This window comes from Pinus tabuliformis, chromosome 6 (assembly GCF_031772625.1).
Source record: "Pinus tabuliformis cultivar Carrire ecotype Pingquan chromosome 6, CPIR1, whole genome shotgun sequence".
Classification (NCBI taxonomy): domain Eukaryota; kingdom Viridiplantae; phylum Streptophyta; class Pinopsida; order Pinales; family Pinaceae; genus Pinus; species Pinus tabuliformis.
In genome coordinates this window covers 714,827,145-714,854,714 of record NC_142292.1, presented here as the reverse complement: position 1 = coordinate 714,854,714, position 27,570 = coordinate 714,827,145, and the positions used below count along the sequence as shown (strand labels likewise).

General features: G+C 38.7%; 1 protein-coding gene across 4 annotated transcripts in view; it reads left to right on the top strand.

Annotated features, from left to right (window-relative positions):
• LOC149260671 (uncharacterized) overlaps positions 1 to 27,570 on the top strand; it is a 318,964-nt gene that overhangs the window by 59,861 nt on the left and 231,533 nt on the right. The window contains exons 6-9 of one of the 4 annotated variants that reach the window (XM_089420951.1): positions 14,300 to 14,392; positions 22,213 to 22,292; positions 22,611 to 22,652; positions 22,801 to 22,896. In XM_089420951.1, the coding sequence (XP_089277077.1) occupies positions 14,300 to 14,392; positions 22,213 to 22,292; positions 22,611 to 22,652; positions 22,801 to 22,896 (311 nt within the window). Of the gene's footprint in view, positions 1 to 14,299; positions 14,393 to 22,212; positions 22,293 to 22,607; positions 22,653 to 22,800; positions 22,897 to 27,570 lie in introns of all 4 variants that reach the window. The other 3 variants (XM_089420947.1, XM_089420954.1, XM_089420953.1) reach the window with 3 other exon arrangements.

The window sequence follows — 27,570 nt, the reverse complement described above, 5'->3', positions numbered from 1 at the left end:
AATCACCATTCTACCTCTATTGTCTTGATTAGGAAAACCTCTGCTAAATCCTCCAGGAGTATAAAAGAGGGCCTCCCAAGATAAGGTTTTTTCAAGGAACAAAGGTATGCCTTAAACTACAAAACAATGTTCTCTTCATAATAAAGGTTTATTCATTTGATAATCTATTACTAACATCTTTATGTCTAGCTGTAGTGAATCATAATGATTCTTGTTTTGGGAGATTCATCATTTGATAAATCTACCCTCCTCATATTCTTGGTTGATTATATAGAACCCTAAAAAGGATCTTTGGAAAAGCCTAACTTAAGGGCATGATAATGTGTGAAACCCTAACCTGCTTAGGGTTTTTGGAAATGCTATTTGTAGTTTTTTATGATGATGTCATGTTTGGGGTTTTGGTATGATCATGAAAACCTAACTTGTTAGGGTTGAATGATGCTGTCTAAGATCCCAAACCTTTGAAGTTTTGGTATAGTAGGGTTTTCTTTGCTATGTTATGAAACCCTAAATCTTTAGGGTTTGGTTGGGCCTATAAGCAAAACCCTTGTTATGTCTTTAGATTAAGATCCTAGGAATGAAACCCTAGGTGTATATGTGTCCATCTGGTCAAAACCCTAGCTTGGTCTAGGTTGGTATATGTCTAATGTATTAATATTGCTTGACATATGATATGCTTATGCATGATAATGAATTCCTAGATATGTGTGTTAACCTAATTATTGATGCTCATAAGTCTTAGGGTTTAATATAACCCATTGTCTAAGTTTGATGTTCTAGGATGATGTTGCTTGGGAAATCTAGGGTTTTGTAGCTAAACCCTACTAGTAGTTAAATTCTCTAGTATGTGTGATATGACAATCTGGAATCTATGAATCTATATAGTGATTGTTGAGATTGTGTAAATGAGAAATCTACGTTGTACATCAAATCCTAGTAGAAGCTAGTTATGTTGTTGATTAAGCTGTGATCGATTTTGATTGTTCAAACTATTGTATGAAATCTAGGATATGTATGAAATCCTAGTGAGGAGTCTAACATATGAATTCTAATAGTTGTTAGACACATTACTTGTTTGAATTATTTCTAGGGTTTGCTATATGAAGGAACTTGTCATATCATTGAAAGAATATTGAAACCCTAGATGAGTTTAATATTTTGATTTGTTCATGTGATTTAGGGTTTGTACGAAAATTTGGGCAAGAAGTTGAAGTATAGTCCCTTGCTAATTATGTTTGTAAAGTCCAATGCTTCCATTATTATAAGATTTTGATATGGCTAACTTCATGCGTCTATAATTTTGGTTGTACTTGCTATCTAAGTTGTGTAGTTACATCATCTTCAAGATAGTGAAGATGATCGCAAGTAAAGTTGTTGTGATAAGCCTGATATATTAATGAATCTGATAAGAAAGATGGAAGCCATGAATGATTATCCAATAAGAAGAAGTTGATCTCCTTGGGTTAAGAGGGAGCCTGGATAGAAGAAATCTCCTTGAGATTAAGAGGGAGCCTGGATAAAGGAAATCTCCCTGGTTGAGAGGGAGGGCATAACATAGTTTTGATTGGAATAATGTGAAGTAGGAAAGGAAAGTGTATGATTGAGGAATATTCTGTCAAAGATTCGGTTGATAGTCCTACTATGTTGCGAAGCAACATCAGTTTTTTGAAAGACCCCGAAGGTTTGTGTTTGTTTATGAACATGTGAAACTATATTATTGATTAGGGTTGTGTTTGTACAGGTAAATCTTTTGAAGGTTTTGATAGCATGTTGTTTACTGATCAGTTTGATCGGGAGAGATTTGTTGTCCTTGACCTACTGGATCAAGGAGGGTTGAGGCTTTATGAGTGAAGCATTGCTTCGGAGGACAGCTGGCCGACACTTTGTGTTGATGTCTAGGTTCCGAAGTTGGGAGGGTGGTGTTGGTCATAGAGCTCTGATCTCAGATACGCACCTGGATCCCTAGGTTGATGGTTAGTAAGTAAGCTTGATGGTACCTAGAGAGGCTAAAAGCTTGAATCCGTCTTAGTGCTTCTCGGATAGATTGCCTTGGTCAGGAATCTAGTCCGTGGAATTGCGGTGCTTAAATTATTGAGAGACTAATGGATAGATTGCCTTGGTCAGGAATCTAGTCCATGGCATTGCGGTGCCTAAAGATTCTTCATGATTCATATAGTTGAGATCTTCCTTGTACTTGTATATGATGAATACCTCCCTAGTTAAGAGGGAGTGTTGGAAAATGTAACTAGGCTCGGTCTTCATTAATGCATTTGAGTCATGATGTAATGTACTTGTCAAAAGAATAAAGAAAAGAATTATTATTATTATTATGAGGAAGTTTGAGACATATTGTCTGAACAACTTTCAAGACCCCAATATCAAGTATTCTAGAAATATCGCTTGGTAGTATTCTAATAAGTTTCCTTTCTTTCTTGAGATAATGAATCCGTATTTCTTCATTGTGTATCCCCTTGGCACCTTAAGGGTTTGTGTCAATGACTCTCAATGAGGTTGTTTTAATCATTCTCATTGGGGTCGTGTTAATTAGCGGAATGAAATCCTTCCCATAGGTAGACTGAACCACATTAAAAGGGATGCTGAAATATACCTAGGGGGGATAATATGGGGTACCAAGGGAGGTACCTAAGGTAATAATGTAATAATGGGATGGGCCATAGTAATAAATAAGGTGGTTAACCCATGTCATGTAAGGGACCACAAGTAGTTAATAATAATGTAATGGGCCCATGGTATTAGTTGATGGTATGAGGGAACCATGGTAATGACCCATGGTATTGTATGTATGAGGCCTATATAGAGGCTAGAAACTCCACATGGAGGATATGAAGAGAAGGATTATTGTATGAACAGGCATATGGCTTGTGGAGTGTTCTCCTTCCTTAAGGAGTGAATGTATGGTGTTGCCCTACCTTAAGGGTTTGATTAATAAAGAAGTATTTTCTATCTATTTCTATCTTGTTATTTTTGGGTTATCTCTATTCTCATATATCTTTTGGATTAGATCTACAACAATTGGTATCGGAGCACTTTCTTGGGCAAACCGTGAAGTTTTTTTTTTTTTTTTTAAATTTTTTTTTTTTTGGCAGGGATTTTGGGTGGCAAATTTGCAGATCAGATCTGTACATTTTGGTGCAAGATCTGCATAATCTAATTGCAGATCTGTATTCCTTGTGAAAAAATAGCCGATTTAAAAAAAAAATCGGTTGAATCGGAGTCCGGATGAAGGAGTCACTGATCTAAAAATCAGTGGGGTTGCAGACAATTTTCAGGGCAGCGATTTTGCGGCGCAGATCTAGACGTCCTGGTACAAGATCTGTAAAATCTAATTGCAGATTTGGATTCTTTGGGAAAAAATACCCAATTTCAAAAAAAAATCAGTTGAATTAGAGTCCGGATGAAGGAGATATCGCTGATTTAAAATCAGCTCTTTTTTGCAGAATTTTTGGGTGACGGCGGGGTAGTAGCAGCGCAGATCTGTAATTCCAGTGTCTGAATCAGGATTTCTATCACATGGTCAGATGCAGAATGGTTGCTCCATTTCCAAAAACAGGTTATAATAGAGATTCTGAGCAATATTGACGAAACTGTGACAATTACAAATTTTCTCCAAGTAAGTGAATTTTTTCTTCATAGCAATTCTATTATTTACAGGAAAAGATAATGGTCCTACTATTGAAGAATTCATACAAAGATACAAGTCTACACATGGGAAATATTGGAGGTTTCCAATAATATGTAATATGAGAGATGAGGCTAAAAATTGGTGGTTATCACTTGACCACCAGCAGTTGACCAAACTTTCAGATGTAGAATTTGAAAAAGTCCTTTTAGACAAATGGTCTCGTGCTAGAAAAAAGGAGAATGAGCCACGTAAGGGGTTATTTTCTACTGATGGTTTCTTAATGCAGGTTCATGGATTGATTCAGAAGGAGAAAATCGTTGTGACTATAAACCCTAGTTGCAAGCAAAATCTTATAAGTGTTAATTTGGCAAAAAGATGGCAAGTTCCAGCAAAACACATTGAAACTGCACAAGTTGATAATGAGGATGTTCACGTGTACAAGGATTTGAAGATTTCTATGGATAAATATGTGTTTCATGGTGATTTTTATGCTTCAGAGATGGATAATATGGATGTTGTTTTGGGATATCCTTGGATGGAATCAGTGGGTACTATCAATATTAATGTGCAGAAGAAATTCCTGAAGCTCTGGTATAAAAAGAAGAAACTTACATTACAGGATATTTCCATCAATAAGCAAGTAGAGCACATGGAGGTGGAAGCGGAAGATGTTCCAGGGACTGACATATCAGATGATGAGCAGTTGATGGTCGACAATCAAACACAAACAGAGGCTGAAGAAGAAAAGGTTACAGGTGATGATACATCAGAGGAGGGATCAGTGGTTGAAGTCATATTGAAAAATAAGACACCACGACAGGCACCACAACAGGGTGAAGTAAAGAAACAACCATCGTGGGTTAAAACTTCAATATATCATCACCCACATCACCCAGCGAGACAACCATCAAGATGGAAACCAAGTAGTCACATGACGGATAACGAGGAGAGAAGATCCACCTACTACACATCAACACAGAAGAGCTGCCACGGTCAACTTCCATCTCAAGCGAGTGAGGCACCAGCGAGATCGAGGGTTCACCTTTCTCTTGGATGGCTAGAGGCACGTGCATGGTATCAATGGACTACTCTTTTGAGTAGATCTTATTATTTGTGTTCTTCCCATGTTTCGGGGACGAAACATGCTTAGGGGGGTGGAATGTTATATACCTAGGGGGGATAATATGGCGTACCAAGGGAGGTACCCAAGGTAATAATGTAATAATGGGATGGGCCATAGTAATAAATAGGGTGGTTAACCCATGTCATGTAAGGGACCACAAGTAGTTAATAATAATGTAATGGGCCCATGGTATTAGTTGGTGGTATGAGGGAACCATGGTAATGACCCATGGTATTGTATGTATGAGGCCTATATAGAGGCTAGAGACTCCACATGGAGGATATGAAGAGAAGGATTATTGTATGAACAGGCATATGGCTTGTGGAGTGTTCTCCTTCCTTAAGGAGTGAATGTATGGTGTTGCCCTACCTTAAGGGTTTGATTAATAAAGAAGCATTTTCTATCTATTTCTATCTTGTTATTCTTGGGTTATCGCTATTCTCATATATCTTTTGGATCAGATCTACAACAGATGCCACAAACTTAGATGGCTCGTGCTACTCTTCTTAGCTTCTCTCTCTTTATTATGGGCCATTTTCACCAATGTACTCTTTGAGTTGTGTTTGGAGCATCGTTATAAAAATTGGCGAGTTGAAGTGCTACCTGGTCAAACCAGCTGATTCATTAGGCTTAGAGGTTAACCTAGCCAATGACCATGGTTTGGGTTGAGGTAGACCTCAGTTTGGTACTAAACCGACCATGAACCAACTAGTTTGGTACCAAACCGACATGAAATGATATGAACTAGACGATTTTGTCATTACTTGGATGGTTCCATCATAACCCAACCGAGTCATTGACAACTCGCATGTGCGCAGCCGTAGATCCCACAAAGAGTGGTTTATAGTGGTTTTTTTGAGAAACTAGGGGCTGTTTCCCTCCAAAAACACTCCCTCGAAGCCTATAAATAGTGAGAAATCCATAAGGCAATGATTAGAGGGATTTCTCTTTTATTGATAATAGATTGTGATGTCTTTTTACTTTTCTTACTTATTCAACTTCTTTACTTATTATTATGTGTATCATCAAACAACTACCAAAACAAGAAGAACAATAATACAGAGTATAGGCTGCAAGCCAGGGCCAAAACCTCTCCACTTGAGAGGAAAACCCATAAAACTCTTCTCTTCTTATAGATTCTTCAATTGGCGAATTCCAAGACCTCTAAACCAATATCAATACCCTCCAAGACCTCTAAACCAAGTCCAATACCCTCGAAGACCAAGTCCAACCTGTCCGAATGATGTGCTTCCTTTGTCCAAGTCAAAACCAGTCAAATCTCTAAAAGTAGCACAAATTCAACCTCCAACTGCAGAATTTTGGCCTCTACTACAGGTTTGAAATTTTGGCCCTACTGCAGTAACTACTGCCACACGTGTGAGCTTCTTCTAGCCTCTGAAGGCTTCCTTAGACCTTCGCTTAGATTTTCTCTTCCTTCTGGAGCTTGAGGATGGCTTATTGTGACCCTCATTGACCTTCTTTGTAATGTCCCAAATGCAAAATTTTTGGGATTTCTCGATATTTTAACTCGAAATTTCTTCAAACAGAACTTTCATTCATAAATAGAAAATTGGCATGTAAAATTCAACACCATAGAACTATAAATAACAATAATGAGCAGAAATAATCTCAGGGTTATTCATAATATATAAACTGGGGTTACATGAAAATACCACCAAAATCGCTGAGATGAAAAGCTGGCCTCCAATATAATCTGTTGCACTGTTATGTGGGCCCTCCAGACTGAACCAAACTGCCACTGCTAAACTCTCCTATGAATTTTGGAGGAATTCACCAAGGGGAGATGGGTGCTCCCCCACTCTCACTAAATCACCCGAGGGTTTCCATCGTGGGGCTACCAAGAAAGTAGAGAACTGGGTTCTCCAACCTCTCATGCAAGAAGAAATCACAGATGCAAGATATCCTCTAATGGCCTCCTCCTCCTCTTTTTATAGATCTGAGGTATCCCTCTAGAAGCTCTTATTTTAATATTATTTTAATCATTGAGCACATTTCCCCTAATTACAATTTTCTTTGTAATGTGGAAAAAGGTAAATTGGCCACCATGCCTCCTTAAGCCTTCGAAAATCACTTCTATCCATCCCATCTTGTAGATCTTCTCGTTCTGGTTCCAACGAGCTATTACACTGAGGTGTTCTGCCAAGTATTCCTCCCGAAATGCCACCTTAAGCGTAATTAATTGAGTTAGACCCATTAATAACTTAGTTTTTTGAAAGTTGTCGAAATGTAACGGAACGAAAGGCAAACTGTGCGGATGATGGATTATACCAGGTGAATGCTGTCAGACCTCATAAAAGCACCTTAAAACCCCCATGAAACACCTCCAGAAGCCCTTGGACCCGCTGATGAAGTGAACCTGTACCTGTGACCTGTCTACCCCAACCTTGAAAGTCCATCCTAACCATGACGTGAGGAACACCAGAAAAAGGAACGTTACAAGTCCTCTTGCCCTAAGATTGCTTGCCCTTAAGCAATCTAGACTTGTGGACTAGTTTGGTGGCCCAATGCAGCTGAGACCCAATGTTCGGGTCCCATACAAACCGCTGGGTGAGGCTATGCCTCTGTGTCGAGCCACCAAGAATGGATCCCTCAATGCCTGGATCCTAGACCAATCTCTCACTGAACCTGTCATCAATAAACCCTCTTGGATCCGAATGCCACCAAGCATCAATGCTCCATGGCTCTTGTTGGGCTATAGCTCCGACTGTGAATGCTGCCCCATCGACTGCATACCAACTCATTACTTCTTTCCAGTCCAACCTCTGGCATAGATCGAAGTCAACCCAACTCTGCTGATGCTGGGCTAGTGCTACTAAAATACTAATGAACTGTCGATCCACAACCCACTGCCTACTGGAACATGCAATAACCCTCTTGTCTAAGGGTTCCTGCTGTATTGTGCCCTGAACTAAGAATGATACTCCATCAATAGGATACCAACTCATGATCTCCCGCCAATCTAATGTATGGACACCTGTGCAAGGAATATGTATACTAGGCTGATACTGGTCCATGCTCAACTCTTGATGCTCTACCCGGTCAATCAAAACTTGTCCAAGAAATCCTGCCTCTCTCCCACTAATGGGAAAAAGTGGGCAAGCTGTGCTGCAAGCCCTGTCTATGTACTCCTGGAGAGGGTTGCCGCCTAAAAATGTTGTAGCTTTGCTGGCTGTCGCTACATCTGTTTGCACCTCATCAATGGGTAGACCCAAAGTTGCATTGCCACCTCCCTCGTCCGATAGGAAACTCCATGCTCCTCCAATCCACTAATCTCTTGCAAAATTGTCCTGTCATACTCCGACACCTCCTGAAGACATGTGTCTGCAAATACTACCACCCTGCTAGCTATCTATACATTTGCCTGCTCCTCATCAATGGCTGGCCCCAAGGATGGCTGCTCATCCTCCTCCATCATGGGCTCAACATGAACCTCCAACTGGCTCTCCCCAAAAGGCTCATCATGCATACTATGCATATCATTCTCCTGGGTTGACTCATGCTCCATGATATGCTGCTCCTGCTGAATCATCATTGGTGACCCATCGTCCTGAATGACTCCCATAGGGTCCACTGACTGGTCACCATACACACTGGAATATAAATCTGGCCTGCTATCAACAACTCCACATAACTGCTCATGCTCCTCAAAGGCATCCCCCTATGACCCCATAGACTCATCCAAAGAAAAGTCCTCATCCTGAAAGACGAGGAATATCTCCCTGCTTTACCTCTGCCATCTCCTCTACATCTCTCAAGCATGAGTGGTCATGTCCCCAAGGTTCTTTGCAGACAAAGCAAAGTCCCTTCCTCCTCAGCTCATTCTTGCTGCATGGTTGGTCACCATAAACCCACTTCAACTCCTCCTGGGTCAACCGTCTCCTGAACAATCCAATGTTTTGCTCAACTAACCTTTTGGCTAGTTCATAAGCAGCACATGAAACCAACTGTTCCTCCCTCCAAATGGCCAACAACTTAAACTGCAACCTCCTGCAAATGGCATCATGGGATCCCATACATGAGGACAAAATGGACTCCATGTGTGTTACCACTGTGTCAGGATGATGTTTCCTAAAGCTGAAGAAGCATTGGAACATTTGCAGGATCAAATCGTTACACTCCAGCTCAAACATGAGGTCATAAGTTTAACCAAGGCCATGACTTCTAGAATCTCTAGGCTCTTACCAAAGGTAGGGCCCTCACTGTTATCCAAATCTTGAAAGGTCTCCACTAGGTCTCCACTATCAGTTTGACTCTCCTCATAAGGCCATCACTGTAAGGAGGTATAGGTGCGGTCAACATCATGATACTACTAAGACAAGAAGCAACTGGAAGTTTGACCCCTACACAAGGATGCTCCAAAAATTTGTGTTGTATGAGAGCAAGCATGGTTGGTTTTAGAGCCCAAACCAAGCTCTTCCCATTTGACTGATGCACCTTGGAAAGGAGTGAAGCAAGTTCTTCTAGTTTGAGAAGGGCTTTTGCTGTAACCCCCATGCATCTCAAATTTGTTCCAAGTGCATAATTTTTTTATCCCAACTCATGTTTTTTCTGTGGCTGCTCTTGTTGTAGCAAGGTAAGTATCCCTTTGGAGAATGATCGGTTGATTGTTCATGCTAGCTTACGAAGGGATTTTGTGAAATTTTCATCCATGTTTTTGTTCAATGACGACAATTGCATATATATGACTAGGACTGATAGCATAACAAAGTATACAATAAGTGTCCAACAGGCTCAATACAATCCCTTCACCTTTTACGGGTAGGATACATGGTATGACAACCCAACACTCAACTTGACACCAATTCTGTTCATTAAATCCCTTCAGCAATACAAACCAAACTAGGACACATAGCCATACAATGGACAATAACTACTCAGACCTCCAAGAGTCACACTCAAACATGCAAAATGCTACTTTAATATCAATTGTAGCAAAATATAAAGCTACAACAATATGCAAGACACTACCCTCTCTGCTAACCAATGCAAATGAAAAACAATCTAGTTCAGAAATGAGGATTATAGGGACACCCACATATATCTATCACTGTGACATTGATGCTACAACCATCAAACCCCAGGTGTTTTGAACAAACTAACCTAGAAATATTTTCATTTCATCATACAGTTTTCCACAGTCATTAAGACATAAGTATAAGGGACAAAATTAATAGAGGAACCTGATTACATTAAGCAGTTGGCTCCTTTGTCCTGAATGTTCACATATAAGAGATGTTGCTTCTATTTAGTAGATCAAACGACCCCTTCTCCTTTCCGCCTGGAACCTTTCTTCTGAGTATCCTTCCACCAAATAAATTCAGAACTTGACTCCTATAGTTGACTAAAAATGCTGCCTCTGACTGATAATGATTGTTCCTTGTGTGTATTCTTCAAAGACAACGCATTACATGAGCTTGGTTCCCTATTGAGTGCCCTCTAGAATAAATAGCAATCCAATCCTCCATGACATCTCTGCAATTATGTCCCTTAGCCAACAAGGTACCACAACTTCGTTCCTTAGAATATGCCTCGTATGCTGGCATTGTTTGGAAATGTGTAATCTCCTATGTTACAACTCCTATGATAACATAGTTCGATCTCCTGGAAAATGCAACAGGGAAGATTATGGAGATAAATGTCTACAGGCATCGTGACATACTCCTGCAAAATACACGGTCCTCACGCGCAGTGTTTATACAATAGCTATGTAGGTGAACTCCAGGCAAAGGATCACCAATATCGACTCCATTCCAGATAGTCAAGGGGCTATAACGCCACGAAGAATTTATGCACGACGTTGATTTCATGAAACAACCATGATGATAACTGACAAAACGACTTTGAATTTGACGCCCAACTTTGCTATCTCTGACACGATCTTGGTCTAGAGGCGCTTTCGATCCACCAAAATTCCATTTCACTAGGATAAAATACCATGTCCCAATGTTATCTCCGACCCGAACTCGCTATGAATACAACTAGTCATAGTGTTTTTGACCCTTGTGCTCAACTGTTGCGCGCAGTCATTACACCAATGTTCTCAGCACTCCATTGCATCAGCTAAGCGTTACACTTATGACTTCGACACACACAACCTTGCCACCGAAGCGCACTCAATTCCAGGCGGCCAAGAGATTGTTGCTTAGCCCCTCACATGCAGACAACTCGGCCTCAATTTCCAGCCTTGATTCAGCTTGTTTTCGAAGTCGCGACCCCAGTGCAATTTACAGTGTTGGCCCTAGAGCACGGACAACTCGACGTGAGGGAAATTAATAAACATGATCTAACTAGTAACGACTTGGATTAACTGTCTTCCCACAAAATTTGCAATGATGCCAACCACTGATGAATTTCCTAGCTGCCAAAATGAGCTCGATCAACAGGAAATTGGTATATCAACACATATTCACGCCCATAAGATCTTGCACGACCAAGAGAATTATGTCCAAAATGCAATTTAAACACCATTGAAATATAATGTCCCACGATCCACCAACTCGTCTGCTAACTACCATTTGCCCCTTCGATCACAAATCTGACCAAATAAATCGGTTGACCTTCGCATGCATATAGACGCGACTTACAAATTGGTCTCCCAATACGCTAATTTCCAGCATGAAATTTTGATTTTTGTATGCATGGGAATTCTTGGTCTTCCAGTGGTGGAATTTTCTTTTCACGAATTGGGATGTGACATACTTTTCTCCAATCGACCTTGTAGTTTTAATTTATGGCCCCAACTTAATTACTTTATAACGACGTGGCTTGATAAAGATTTTGATCCTCAACCCTTTAATTCCTTTATCAATTTGTGAGATGCTTAATAAATAGGAGACAATTTTACATGGCTTGCACAAAGATGTCTTCAACAATTTGGCCTAAACCCTCTGTTACGATTTTTCCTCAAAGCTGATTTGCAATAAACCCTCAGGCTGGCAGGATGCATGACTCTGGTACCACTGTAATGTCCCAAATGCAAAAATTTTGGGATTTCTCGATATTTTAACTCAAATTTCTTTAGACAGAACTTTCATTCATAAACAGAAGTTTGCCATGTAAAATTCAACACCATAGAATTGCAAATAATAATAATGAGCAGAAATAATCTTAGCTTTATTCATAATATATACACTGGGTTACATGCACATACAACCAAAATAGCTAAGATGAAAAGCTGGCCTCCAAGATAATCTGTTGCACTGCTATGCTGGCCCTCCAAACTGAACTGAATTGCCACTGCTAAACTATCTTGTGAATTCTAGAGGAATTCACCAAGGGGAGATGGGTGCTCGCCCAATCTCACTAAATCACTTGAGGGTTTTTGTCCTGGGGCTACCAAGCAAGTAGAGAACTGGGTTCTCCAACATCTCATACAAGAATAAATCACAAATCCAAGATATCCTCTATCGGCCTCCTCCTCCTCTTTTTATAGATCTGATGGACCCCTCTAGAAGCTCCTATTTTAATATAATTTTAATCATTGAGCACATTTCCCTTAATTAAAATATTCTTTTTAATGTGGGAAAATGGTAAATTGGCCACCATGCCTCCTCAAGCCTTCAAAAATCACTTCTATCCATCCCATCTTGTAGATCTTTTCGTTCTAGTTTCAACGAGCTATTACACTAAGGTGTTCTGCCAAGTATTCCTCTCGAAATGCCACCTTAAGCATAATTAATTGAGTTAGGACCATTAATAACTCAGTTTTTTGAAAGTTGTCGGAATGCAACGGATCGAAAGGCAAACTGTGCGGATGATGGAATATACCAAGCGAATGCTGTTGGATCTCATAAAATCTCCTCAAAACTGAAGGAGGGTTATGGGATTTGGCTTGGCATATCTCTTGTTCTTGGGTCTTGGCTTGGCTATTCTATTGATGCTACTTTTGATGTATTGATTACTATAAACTCTCTCTCTCTCTCTCATAAGGAAGAATTTTCTAGGTTTTCTAGCTTGCGTGTTTTTCCCTAGCCTCAAGCCTAATTTATGTGTCTATTATCTCATGGTTTATTTTACTGCTCTTTCATGGTTTAAAAATTAATAGTTGATTAATTTCTTAATGTTAAATGAAAACTAATAATGATCATTTGAAGTTGTACACTGTACAAGCAAATTTGTTCTAATTATGCCCTAACAAAAGTTAACATGGGATTAGAGTTGTGGGGCATTTTCTAATGCAAGAATCATTGCTAGAGAAGACCACTATGAAAAGAAGAAATTCAAGGAAGCCTTGGAAATAATGAAACATCCGCATAATCTGAATAGGGATGGTGGTATCGAGATTAGTAGCAATCAGCTTCCTTTAAATTAAAAGATTGGTGATTCTTCTTCTTAGGTATGACTCACTTTCCCTAGCTTAAATTCACACAATACGCTGTTTTATTGTAATTTACATTAAGCTTAATAATAAATAAACAATGGCAACCACGTGAAGGTGGAAGCTCATATTTTCCCTTGCCCCCCTTCACATCACTCTCAATTCCCCAAGACCCAATTTATCTACTATAAAATATTTGAAAGCAACATAGTAAGAATCAAGCATATAAACTAACGAAAACAAAAATCCAAGGTAAATCCAAGAGAACAAATCAACTGTTTGAGAGTTGTATTTGAGTCTTGGAACCCTCCCTGTTACACAGCAATTTGTCACCGTTTTTCACCGTCCCTGTTACCCTCACCCGCACACTGGAGGACTCATTCCGGGACCTGTGAGAAGTGACATAACCTGAAACCACTTGCATCATATTCCTCTAAGTATGAGCTTTATTTTCCCTGAAGACATCTCCTGCAAAATATCCATGAAAACAACTCTTTTTGCAGTAGCGCGGGTCCACAGTTCGTTGCCCGCGCCAATGAGGGAAATCCTCTAAAAGGGGCGCGCCATTGGCGCTCTGTCTCAGAGTCGCACTCGCGCCAACCAAATTGAGTAAAGTTTTTAACCAACAAGCTCCCGAAGGTTCTCTTCAACCCATTCACCAACTGAATCTATGTTGAGCTAGGATGGTTTGGCTTCGAATCTCCATAGAAGGGAAAGTGGTTTGCCACCTTTCATGGAAGTTTCCAAGTGATAAAGCCAATCCCATGAATAATGTGGTTGATCCTATCTCTTTCTTCTCTATATATAAAAGCTTGCCTCTATGCCTTGAGCAAGCTAGTTGCAGTAGTTCTAGTTCCAACATAGTGATAGAGAGTTTGAAGCTGCAAGGGCCTTCTTTGCACCCATAAGGCCAAATCTAAGTAAGGAGATTCTTGTCACCCAAAGAGAGAGAGGCTTGTTCCTCATCCCAACAAGCTTTGCAAGACTTGTGTAGCTGACTACCCAGCCAAAGGAGGATTTGACGTCAAAACAATGGTTGTATTCTTCTTTGTTATTTATTAATAATAGATGACTATCATTATGGTTCCACTCTCATTGTCTTATGTTTGATGTTGAGTTATATCTTTTCTGACTGATATATAATTGCATCTACTAGATTTTATGCTTGTACTCGTGTTGTTCTTTGCATGTGCAGGTGTCCAAACACGAAGATCGTGGGGATCGTGACCGGCCGAGGCAAAGGAACGAGGGCGACATCTCTTCTACGAACACTAGCGTTGGAATCCAAGTAGGTTCTCGCCATCCACTTTTTATTTGCAATTAGGAACTTGCGTGATAGCATTGTGTGATTGTTGCTAGACCCAGTCTGGGCTAGTAGGGATCGTCTCTGTCCGCAGAGAGGATTTACCTCCACAACACTCCCGTACCATCAACGCATGCATCTACTATAACCATGTCAAATTTCATTGCGTACAAACACAATCTAAAAAAAATCAATGTTGGCCACATTCATAGGTCACTATGTGCAAAGTCAATTAATTACTTCATAATTTCCACTAATAATTTTCACTCTTTTATTTTTAGTTTCTATATTAGGGATGCATATGATAGCTACATATGCATGCATCACATGCAGTGCAATAGTATGCATACTAAGCTATTCTAAAAAAATTGCAAATTAAAGGAAAAAAATTAATTATTGAAAATTCTAAGTGAATATCTAACTCGAAATATATATGTTGAATACATTCAGTAAGGTACTTAATGCATGTACTGCCATCATAATGTATATAACTATATTATAATTAATATATAATAACCATAACTATAAAAAATATTCTAATAGACATTGCTCTTAATATTAATAAACAACATTATTTAATTATAATTATTATTCTTTAATATTAATTATTAACATTATATATTATAATTAAGGTATATTAAATTATTCTAATATAATATATTAGATTATTGCGAATAATTAATTAATTAATAATTTACTTATTCCTTAATATTATTAGGTAGCTTTATTAATTAATACTTCTTATCATTACTATATTACCTTATCCTAATTACTTATTCTAGGATTTATAATTTCATAGAATACACTTATAACATAATATTATAAAATATATAATCTTAATATTTGAATTAGTAATTCTATTTATTTTATCGGGTTTTTTCTTTTAGGTTTTTTTTTTTTTGGTTCTCTTAGCCAACTTTAGATTGATTAATTTCTTCCTTTTGTTTATTTTTTCCTCCATCTCCCTCATCTTTCTTCAATCTTTGTCCTGAAGATGGATCTAGTTATGGATTTGAAACGTTGACAACTCTCGAATATCACTGTGGAAAATTCAAATTCTCTATTTACAAAGCCACTTATTGTTTGATGGATTTGACTATGGCACACTTTTTTGGTAATAAGTAGGATGCTGATATTTGCTTCTATGAGAAGCCACTTGTTATCTGTTGGATTGTTTGCTTACGTGCGAAGCCCCAACCGAAGCTAAATTTATAGGTGGATGTTTTTAGTTGGAATGATTGGAGTCTGCCATGTCTACCTTTTTTGCTGTTGACCCGGTCGCTGATGATTATTTGGTTGGGTTGATCAGGGTGCTAAATTCTACCATGATGAGCAGGAAGTAGAGATCTGTATAACTACGACAGGGTATATTACAATTGGTATGGTTAGCTGTGAGCTAGTATGGTTGCGGAAGCTCCTTGTAGAGCTGATTATGTGCCAGAAACAATAGTGATATATTGTAAAAGCGAGATCAAAGTTTAGAGAATCCAGTGTTTCATGATAGGCCGAAACACATTGAGATCATGTACAACCTCTGAAATCAGATTCATTGTTTGAGGGCCACGTGTCTGAATTCGGTGAATCAGATTCGATTCGCCCTAAATTGTGTCCGAATTTCGTGACACGTTGTGTTCAAATGGGACATGATCGAATCCGGATCGTGTCCCGTTCGGATGCAACGTGTCACGAAATCCGGACACGAATTCGGCAAATCGAGACCCACACGACCATAAAAGGGTGAAATTGCTCATTTTTTTATCATTTTGTTTCATTCCTTTTGCAAGAAGTGAGCTGTGGGTTTGCTGTTAGAAGTTTGGAGCAAGGAGCCAAGGGTTTGGAGTGTTTTCAAGGAGATTCAAGCAACATGTAAGTGCATTTCCTCTCTATTTTTTTGCATTTGTATTACAACAGTTTGTATATGCATTTATTTTTCAAATTTGTGCATGTTTTGTTTTTTTTTTTTATAGTATTCATGGCTCAATCAAGGGCAGCAAGTAGGGGGCAAAGGAAGGGGAAGAATGTCCCCATTGGAAATGCCCCTCCTCCCCCAATATCATCAGAGTCTGCTGCAAGTAATGTTGAGGGAAGACTTCCTCCTAAAGGTAACATTGAGAAATATCCCTTGTGGAAATATATCACAAGAGACGATGGGCCAAGCAACAAGGGGAAGGGAGGAGGCAATGTGAATTGGAGATGCAGCTTTTGCCACAATAATTTCACAAGCACATATTACCGTGTGAAAGGCCATTTGTTGGCTTTACCAGGTTGTGGAGTTGGAGCTTGTGCACAAGTTTCTTTACAAAAGAGGAAAGAAATGGAAACGAAGTTCACTGTTGGCATGGCAAATGTGGCTGCAAAATAAAAAAAACCAAGAATGATGACCCCCTTTCATTTTTGAGGAAAGGCACCACCAAATTTCCATTTGAGAGTTCTATTAGGGGACAAGCAGCAAAAATAAAGTCAATTTCACTTGGTCCAATGGACAATATTTTTCAAAAAGAGAAACGGGAAGAGTTTGATCTCACCATTGTCTTTTTTTCTATCAAAACTTCATATCCTTTAATGTTGCACGCTCACCTCTATTTATTGAGATGTGCCGAGCTCTAACTCACGCGTCTCCATCATGGTATGTGCCTCCTGGTTCAGAGAAGCTTAGATACACATTGTTGACGAAGGCAAAAAAAGAGGTGCAAAAAATGCTTGAGCCTATTAAAGCATCATGGCCAACATGTAGGGTTAGCATTGTTTCTGATGGATGGATAGATCCAGCAGGACACCCATTCATCAACTTCATGGTGTCTTCCTTGAATGGTCTAGTTTTCTTGAAAGCAGTGGATACACTTGGAGAATACAAGGATGCACAATTTATGGGTGAGTTGTTTATTAAAGTTATTGAAGATGTAGGTGTTGATTCTTGTGTGCAAATCATTACAGATAATGCAGCTGTTTGCAAGGCTGCTGGCATGATTGTGGAAGCTAAATATCCACAAATGTTTTGGACACCTTGCATTGTCCATTCATTGAACTTAGCATTGAAATCCATTGCTTCTGATGTGCTTTGGATTGGTAACATTATTGAGGATGCACGACATATCCGTAACTTTGTGCAAAATCATACAAATGCCCTCAAAGGTATCATTGTTGAAGATTGTTGATACACGGGTTTCCTCTTCATTCATCATGTTGAAAAGGTTGAGGGAGGTCTAGATCGCTCTCGGGGCCATGGTTATTTCAGAGTTTTGGTCTTTTTGGAGAAAGACATATCAACTAGCCTCTAAAAGAGTGAAGGACACAGTGTTAGATGATTCTTGGTGGGAGAGGGTAGATCTAATTATTCAAATCATGGACCCTATCATTCCTTTGCTTTGATTTGCAGATACAGACAAACCCATCCTAGAAGAGGTTTATGAGGGATGGGATTCCATGATTGAGTCTGTGAGGAGCATTATTCTACAAAGTGAGTGCCCCGAGTATGAGACATCACCAGAGGCCTTCTGTGGTACTATGAATGATATTCTTGTCCACAAATGGGACAAGAATTGCACACCTTTACATTGTTTGGCTCAGTCATTGAACCCAAAATACTACAGCCATGAGTGGCTGAATGGTGGACCTTCCCGCAGATTCTTTCCTCACATGGATGGTGAAATCTCATAGGGGAGGAAAAATGCATTCAGGCGGGCTTTTCAAGATAGAGCGTTGCTCAATGAGGTGGAGGATGCCTTTGCAGAGTTTTCCATTGGCACTAGTCGATTTGCAGTATATGATGTGATTAGAGACAGGGGGGCTAAGAAGCCCTATTCTTGGTGGGAAAATCATGGGGCAACAAGCCCTCCTTTACAACAGTTAGCCATGAGGCTCCTCTCTCAGGTGACTTCATCCTCTTGTTGCGAGAGGAATTGGAGCACATATGGGAATTTGTATAGTGTTAAGAAGAGCAGGCTTGAGTAGTCCAGGGCAGAGACAATGGTGTATGTGCACACCAACCTTCGTCTTATTTATAGGCAGAGGGAAGAGTGGTTGAAGGGAAATACAAAGATGTGGGATGTCTTTCTTGATGATATGGGTCTGGACAATAGTGTTGAGTTGGCATTGGCCAACATGGATCTCAATGATCCCATTCTAGAGCCTGTTAGATTTGATGATGGTGATACTGTAGAGGGGTCATCCTCCACACCAACAGATGCAGAGACGACTATGGATACAGGGGAGGAGGAGGATGCAGAGGAGAGCAGTGGTGACCATGATGATGAGGACAGTGATGCTGATTCTGATGATGACTATGAGGATTGATGACTCATGAGTCATGGGCTACCTACTGCCTTGAGGCTTGTATACCTGTAGTTGTTTTGTATTTTCTATTTCTATTTGCCATTGGCATTGCACTACCTATGTAACACATTTTGATTTTGATGACTTAATGAGAAAACTACAGTTGTCAGTGTCTTTATCTTACTATCTTGTCTTTCTCCTATTGGATCATTGATGAATTGAATATGTATTATGATTTATCATTTATGAATTTAGAATTTATGATTCATTGATTTATCATTTATGTGTTATGTATTTGGATTTTGTATGTACTATGCATGCATAATGTTACTAACTTACTTTGTAAGCAGTAAAACTTACATCTAGATGAAGATTTATGTTTGAAATCAATGAATTTGTATCATTAATGAGAATTTGTGTAAGAAATATCTAATTTTTAATATATACATATATTTTTTTTTAATAAAATAATATATAACGTGTCTTGTTCCGAGGGGTCAACGTGTCCGAATTCGACAGTCGAATCCCCATATCTGACGAATCTTGAATCCTCGTGTCAGGTTACTTAGTGTACAACTATATCGAAGATATGGTATAGGGAGGAGCAGTGAGGCTTTAACACATCTCGAGATATGATTAGATTATAGACATTCTCACCAAGCCTTTGCTGAAAGTGAAGTTAGTATTCTTCAGAGAGCAACTTGGAGTGTAGGAGAATGTATCCTTCCCTGAGAGGGAATGCTGCTAATCGAGAACATTGAGCATATGCTTTTCCCCAGTCTTTCGACTAGCCATGGACTTTGGTGAGAAGGGATGAGTAACGAGGCTCCTAGGTGTGAGGGTACTCCTTAGAGCCATGGACTTGGCTAAGATTGTCGGGATTGCCACCCATCTGGCCAAGTGGGTAAGAAGACTTAGGTGTGTGATATCTTTGCCAACGTCGGAAACGAATGCCATGGACTTGGTTAAGGTAAATTGATCTCCCTAAGTGTTGGATGCAGGTGTTTTACCACTTGTTCGCTGAGGATCAAGTTGGGTGAAGGTCAGTTAGTGGGCATAGGCTGCACATGATATTTGCCAAAGTCATTTATGAATGCCATGCACTTGGTTGTGGTAAATCGATCTCTCCTATTGTCATTGTGGATCATTCTTCCGATATGAGATGAGATGATGATGTAGCTATCAACCTTCCTTATCTTGAAAGTTGAGACATGTACATTTGAGATGAGATCTATGATATACTCTTTTGGGTCATGGAGCTTGACCCGAAGACCATAGAGTGTGTGTCTTTACCAAGGTCATATATGAATGCCATGGACTTGGTTGTGGTAAATCGATCTCCCTTATCGTCGATTGTGGTTCATTCTTCTTCTATGGATTGAGACACAATTATTTTGTTGAGATGTGATCTATGGTGCAACCTGAAGAATATACCTCCTTGGCTGAGAGGGAGCGTTGAAATTGGATTGTGATGCTATTTTGAAAATACCTCCTTGGCTAAGAGTGAGTGTTAAAAATTGTAGCCAACTTCGACACTTCCATCAATGAAAAATAAAAGAAGAAAATAGAATAAAATAAAAAAATTTAAATTTATGGTTTGCCTCCTAAATTTACAAGTCGACCACTTAACATTTCAAGTCGGCTGGGCTCAAGAGGCAACCATTGGACCCACTCTTCAAGTCTATATAAAGGAGTCTTTCCTCCATCGTTTACACACTTCAAACCATTGTTGATAATATCGGCGATATTCGAAAATATCGGGATATTTTCGGCAAAATGATATATCGCCGAGAAAATATCGCGATATTTTCAAAATATCGGCAAAATATCGGCTATGTTTAAAAATTTGAAAAATTATTTTTTATGCTTGCCGATATTTTCGCCGATATTGCCGATAAGATGTTTTCTGGACCCTCGCTGATATTTTGCCGATACCGATATTTTCAACACTGCTTCAAACTTGTCTTGTGCAACTCTGATCCAACGAATTTCTGGAGGATATAAGAAGGCTGAAAATGTGAAGGAGGGCTATGGGATTTGGATTGGCATATCTCTTGTTGTTGGGTTTTGGGTTTGGTTATTCTATTGATGTTGCCTCTGATGTATTGTACTATGAAGTTATGAACTCTCTCTCTGTCTCATAAGGAATGTCAGTCCAGGAGGGTAACTCCAAATGAATTTGTTTATTGCATTACCCATATCATGAATTTATATCATGAATCTATGCATGAATTTATCTGAAGGGATGTTGGTGAGTACAAGCATCATTCTGAATCTTTCAAACTTTTCTCTTCCAAGTGCTTAGGCGAAGATGTCTGCAATCTGCTCATTTGTGGAACAATGGCGTAAGTGGATTGTCTTGGCCTCAACGTGATGTCGAATCAGATGATATTTTGTATTTATGTGCTTGGTTCGATCATGGAACTTTGGTTATTGGCCAACTTTATTGCAGAATTGTTATCAATCAAAAGGGTTATCCACAGAGACTGTAGCTTTGTGGTACTGAAATACAGTGTAATGGTATTTTTTTTTCTGTCTTCTCAAATTGGGTTGGAAAGAAGTGAAATATTGCTGTTGTAAATTCATCTCTTTGATTCAACAGTAAGGCAGAAATTTCAGCGGAAATATATCTGGGAAACCTTAAGGTTGAGGCAAAATTTCTGAATTTAAATTGATTACCAATTTGTTAAAATTTCACTGCTCCGTTTTTTGATCTATGTTTTTTTGTTTGGATACAAAATGAATAATTCCTTAATATCAGTGGCTGGTCAGTGGTACTGGTGTCATATTGTTGCCTTTTATTTACATATAGACTATTTGTGCCTTTACATTTCTTTTAACTTCATTTTTTCGTAGAATTTGAGATAATTGGCAAAGCTGTTTTGAGCACCGCTTCACAATCCTTCAGATTCCTAAGTGTGAAGTTTGAGATTTGATTTGGACCACTCGATTTTTATTTGAGTACCTTGGAGTCCTTTTTCCATGGTTAATTGAATAACTCAACACAAATGACCTTTGTGAGTGCTGCATAATTCAGTATTTCAAGTCTGATAAAAAATGTTCCAAATGTTATCTCAGACATTGCTTTGATATGAACTGGTTCTATTCCTTATATTTATGTGTATAATATTTTCACTGCTTGTGAACTATAGCATTTTTAGGTGATGACAAGATACGAATATCCTTTTTGACGACTTACCATCTTACTAATTTGCTGTGACAAATGATGCCAAGTTATACATCCCCATGATCAAAAGCTGAGATAAATAGATATAACTCAAGCTTAATGTTTGCAATGGATCCGTGTTTTGACTGTCACATGGATTCTACTTTGAGCTTGTCTAAGAATTTGAGTCAATAAACCAATTATCATCTATTTGTGTTTTATGATGTAAGCAAGCTATATTCTGATGAATACAGGCTTATGTAAAGAAAAAAGAGTGATTACTTATAAGATCAATGACGAAGATGGCATATCCACATTGCTGTCTCTATAAGCAGAGATATAAATGTGATTTTCTCTTGATGTACAGGTTACTAGATTAATTGTTTTGGATGAAGAGGATCACGAGCAACCGAAGGAACAACAAACTTGTAGATTGCGTAGAAGTTTGTAAGTTTTGCATAGTTCATTTTAATTTATGTGTGATCACTATCAGTCACCTGTCCGTAGATTTCTGAAGTTAGTATTGTGTATCAATTGAAATGTTTCAGGAGGGATACTAAAATTTTGTATCTGCAAGTTATAAGTTTAGCATGTACACAGACACATACATGTATAAGTTTGGCATGTACACAGACACACGTATAATTTTAACACGCACACACAGACACACACACAGACACATGTACACATGTATGTATATGCCTTTTTGTTTTATATCTTAAATGCTAAAAGATTATCTGTTGATTTTTGACTGTGTTTAAGGAGAAATAATATGCCAAAGGATTTGAAAGTTTACTATCCTGCAAGGTATAAGTTCTCACATGGATCCTTTAAAAGAGAATTTGACCTAATTTATGTTACTTTTTCAAGGGGCTTTCAGTTGGCATGTTGTCAAATTTGTAATTTAGTGGTTCACTTTACTTAAATTGAGCTGAATTGCATCTGTATTGTATAGGGATGATCCAGAATCGGTTGAAATTTGCTATTTTGATATGGAATGCCTAGCTCCTTTTTCGTATTTGTCTTCACCGATCATGAATTTCTACATTCGGTAAGAAAATGATTTATTCGGTTAGAAAAAAATTATATTCTAATATTTTCATCAATATGAGCACCTTTGATTTTAATGATGCCATATTATAAGACCGTATGAGAGGAGAGAACTACTGCAGTAAAGAAAATGAGCATATTAGGATTGATATGACTAGTAGGAGAAACCAAGACTATAAAGTTGCACCTTATTACTGGTTGGTTCTTATTATTACTTCTGCTATAAATATCATAATATTTCTACACCAGCAAGAATATAAAGTTGCACCTTATTACTGGTTGGTTCTTATTATTACTTCGGCTATAAATATCATAATATTTTTACACCAGCTTCTCTTTCACACCATTTGTTGGAGGTGATATACTTATCAGAGACGATGTGGCTATGGTATATGGGTGCCCATTATAATCCTTTCAGTTGTCTGCTCAAGATCAGCTCAGGGCTATGTGCTGGTTGGGGTCCAGGGTGATAATTTTCCAATTCATCTAGTCAAGGCTTGTGAAGATGATCTTGGTTGAGGAGATGTAGCCAAATTAATACTCCTACCATGGTGTCTCCAGTCATTGCTTTTGTTAGAATCTTGGATTTGCTCAATTGTTTTCTGGGGAAGAATAACTAATGTAATTGAATTGAATTGCTATCCATCAGTTGTTGATATATTGTTCAAATTATTATGTCCAGGGACTATTGTGAATTACTGCATGGGTTTACACTACTAGACTCTCTTTTCCATATTGGAAAGCATAGATGGATAGAAATTTTGAGGGAGATCTATTTATGACACCAATAGTGAGAGCCCTTGGGATTAATTTTCCGATTTGGTGTCTATTTGACAGCCAAACACGGTGAAGATATAGAAACCATTTTCCATTATTAGTGAACATTATATCTTTTATCATTTAAGCTGATTTAGTCCAGCATAAAAGGGTTTTTCAGAGCAAGAATAATGCAGAGATTTTCCAGCCATTAATATCTTCGGATGCCCGTTGGAGTGGTTAGTTTGTACAAAAACTCCCTGACACAGCCTCAATATATAGACCCCCAAAAGGCCGGCTCTTATTAAAGGGAAAATGGATTCTCCGCAGCACATCAGCTGTCTCCAGCTTGTGATTTTGATTCTAACCCTCATAAGTAAACTAGTTAAGAAGGCCTGTTAAAGAAGGCAGCCCGTTTCAGTGGCTTGTGTGAAATTTCCACGATTGCAATAAACTGAATATTTATCTTCTAACTACTGCAGTTTATTTGTCTTCTGAATTATTAACTCGGAAAATAACGATAAATTTGCTATTGTAATCTTCACAATAAAAACGCTGCGGAATATAAAAACTGGAACTGAGAAAATATGCACACACACATAAAAATATGACACCATTGTTTTTGGACAATTGTCCCTGGAAAAACCAGAAAGGGAAAACCAGTGCAGCGGATGAGGATTTTATTATTATCTTCAGCAATTCAAGAGTACAATGATCTACTTTCCTTTCTGGCAAAGCTTTGGCAATCTCTACTGGCAAAATATACTATAGACACCCTCTCGCCCTCTGCAATTGATTTGGCCCTCTCTCCTAGCAACTTGCACTCCTAGGCTATTCTCATTGCATAGTTGGAAATGCTTACAGAAAATTCGTACAACCCCGGAATCACCTCCTGCAAGTCGTCCTGCCTCCTTTTGCCTTTGAAACATACTCACTTTGCCTTTGGGATACTGATCCGGCAACTGACAACTGAAACATAGCCCATCTGACAACTCGCACTAGCTGTAGTGACCTCCTCTGCATATGAATTCAGCCAACTCTTCCTGTCTCCTAGACACTGGAAAATACTGAGGAAAATTCCTCTGGATTCCTGGTCCCAAATTTTTGGTGATTCCTCTGTTTTTGATGCTTCCCTATTTTCAACTGCGCTTGCAATTTGGTAGTTGAACTGCTCACAAAATACTCGATTCGATGATTTTCTCCAAGCCCTTCGACCTGCTCTTATAATCTCTCGTTGGAGTCTCAATGACCACGATCACATCTCAACCGATAGCTCAAATCAATTTGTTGAAATTTGGGCAGCGTCGGGATGAATTTTCCCTAAGGGAAGCCCTAAGCCCCAAAAGAAAGCCCAGCTGCCCCAAAGAAATATAAATTGGACAAAAAAATGATTATTATTGATAAATTTGGCACCTGGGCAAGTAGAGCTTGGCTATATATTTAAATATTAAAATATATGAGCAAACTTGAATGAAAAAACATTTTCCCTCCAAGCCCTAAAAAGTTGGCTTTCACTCCTTTGTGACTCTGATTCATTTCTTGGAGGAACATTAGAAATGGAAGATTAGTTATTATCCCTAAGGATATATGACGAAGATGATTTAGTGCGAATATGTGTGGTTTGGTATATCTTAGAGATTCATTTGTTTTTCTGCGGTTGTATGGTTCATATGTTTTTGAGGGATCTCACCCTAACTATTCGTAGCTCGCATCGATTATCTGAACATGCTCAAATTTTGTGATCTGCATATTCTTTACTATGGTTCGCATCACCGTCACTTATCTGTTCTGTGGTATCGACAACACATCACTGTCACATCTATTCTGGGTTAGAAGTTTGTATTGGCATCATCATATGGTTAACACTTCATCGTATGGGCATCATGTTACATTCTGGGCATGACACTGTTTCGTATGGGCATCACATTACAATCTAGGCATCACACTACTTTATATCGGCATCACATCACTTTTGCGGCTCTCGTAAATATATACTCTACAACTCTCGCAATACATGAGGATCGCTCTTATTATAATGATCCTGTAGCATCACATCTTATTATAGTAAGTAATGTTGGGGCTCGCACTTGTTCACAACAGGTATGTTTGCGGCTTGCGTGACTTATGGTACATATTCAACATCTCTTGACTAGTTCACTACAGTGCACAGTGGCTCACATTGTGTCTCGAACAATGTTGCACGAAGTGGGGACAAAACAGGGACGTTTTTTGGAAGCGGGGACGCGGTAGTGTCGTTTTCCAAAAATCTAGGAAGCGAAGCGTCTGCTATATATATATATTTGTTTTTTGCATTTATATTCAAAACAAACATCCCAAATGCCAAATTAGTTGTAGAAGACATGAAAACATACATATTTTTACATAAATCAAGATCGATATGGCATCCATGATTCCATTGTAGTTACTAGTATGTACATCAATGATTAATTATTCGAGCATCAACCATCTATATTCTAGCAATTACAAACATACATCAAATTTTTAAGCATATTATAAAACATAAAACATTTAAGCACATTATAAAAAATAAAACATAAAACATAGAGCATATTATGATTTATCTAGCAAGTGAGCAATTGTCAACATTTGTCATGTCCAAATTTCAAATAATAATGTTTACAAAATAGGTCACTTGGTCACCGCCAAGACAAAAGGTTCAAATTCACAAGCCTACAAGTTTAATGATTAATCTATGACAAAAGTAGTAAATTGTGAATATATCTACTAATCTCTCCTCCTTCCACCACGAAGAGAACGTGGCGGCGGACCTCCATGTGGTGGCAATGAAGAAGATGGTGCTTGTGGAAGTTGTGACACTGAAACTGATGAAGATGAACCCCTTGCTGTTGGTGTTGAACCATGGAACCTGGGAACCAAGGGACCAGATGGGGGTGGCATCTCAACTTGATCATCATCATCTTGGAATCACTCAAAAAATTCATACAAAAAAAAACCACTAGTTAACAAAAAAAATTAAAAACAGGAATTAGAGAAATGCTTTATAAGCAAAATTCATACCACAATGGACATACCTGGATAAGAGCATCCTCTAATTGCTCTAATCACAACACTCCATCCTCCAAATTGGGCTCCTCTGGATTCCTGCCCCAAACCTTAAGGTCTTTGTTAGTCTTTGCATTATCACAGTAATGGGACGACAATCGCAAGTTGTAATGAATATAAACCAAGCTCTCTACCCGGTTTAAACTCAACCTGTTCCTTTTGACACTGTGGATGAAAGAATAAGAGCTCCAACACCTCTCTGCAGAAGAAGTCTTTACCATCTGTGATAGCACCCGCAATGCCAAAGTCTGTATAAGTGGAGTAGCACCTCCATGCATGTTCCACCACTTCAAGAGAAGAAAAAGTCTCTCGATCTCTAATTGCATGCGTGCTCCCAAATGGAGCAGTGTTAAGTGTATAGTTGCTCAACTGTCTCCGTACCATGGCAACCTCCTCCTCATCAGTGACTAATTTATTCAATGCAATCATATATCTTTTGTGAACCTCTTGATCTTGGTGTGGTTTTCTCCTGCTTCCCCCCTTGGTGCTGGTGTTGAAAGCCATGATGGATGATAGTATTTAGGTGTCAAAACATATGCTAATGCATGCAAAGGAACATTTAACATTTCCTATTGGTTTTCCACCTCTGCACGAATATAATTGTACAAGGTGATATCTCTAGGCTCAACAATGTCTTTAATCTGCCCCAACATGCTATCCATTTGCTCATACACCTCCCCAATTATTGGTCGATCTGAATCTCCAAACTTGATCATGTAATAAATTGGTTTGGTGAATTGCAAAGCATATTTAACCTGTGACCAAAAGTACATGTCAAGAATAGTGTCCTTGGCTACATTAGCACCATCTCTATTAGTGTTAATTTCCTCCCATG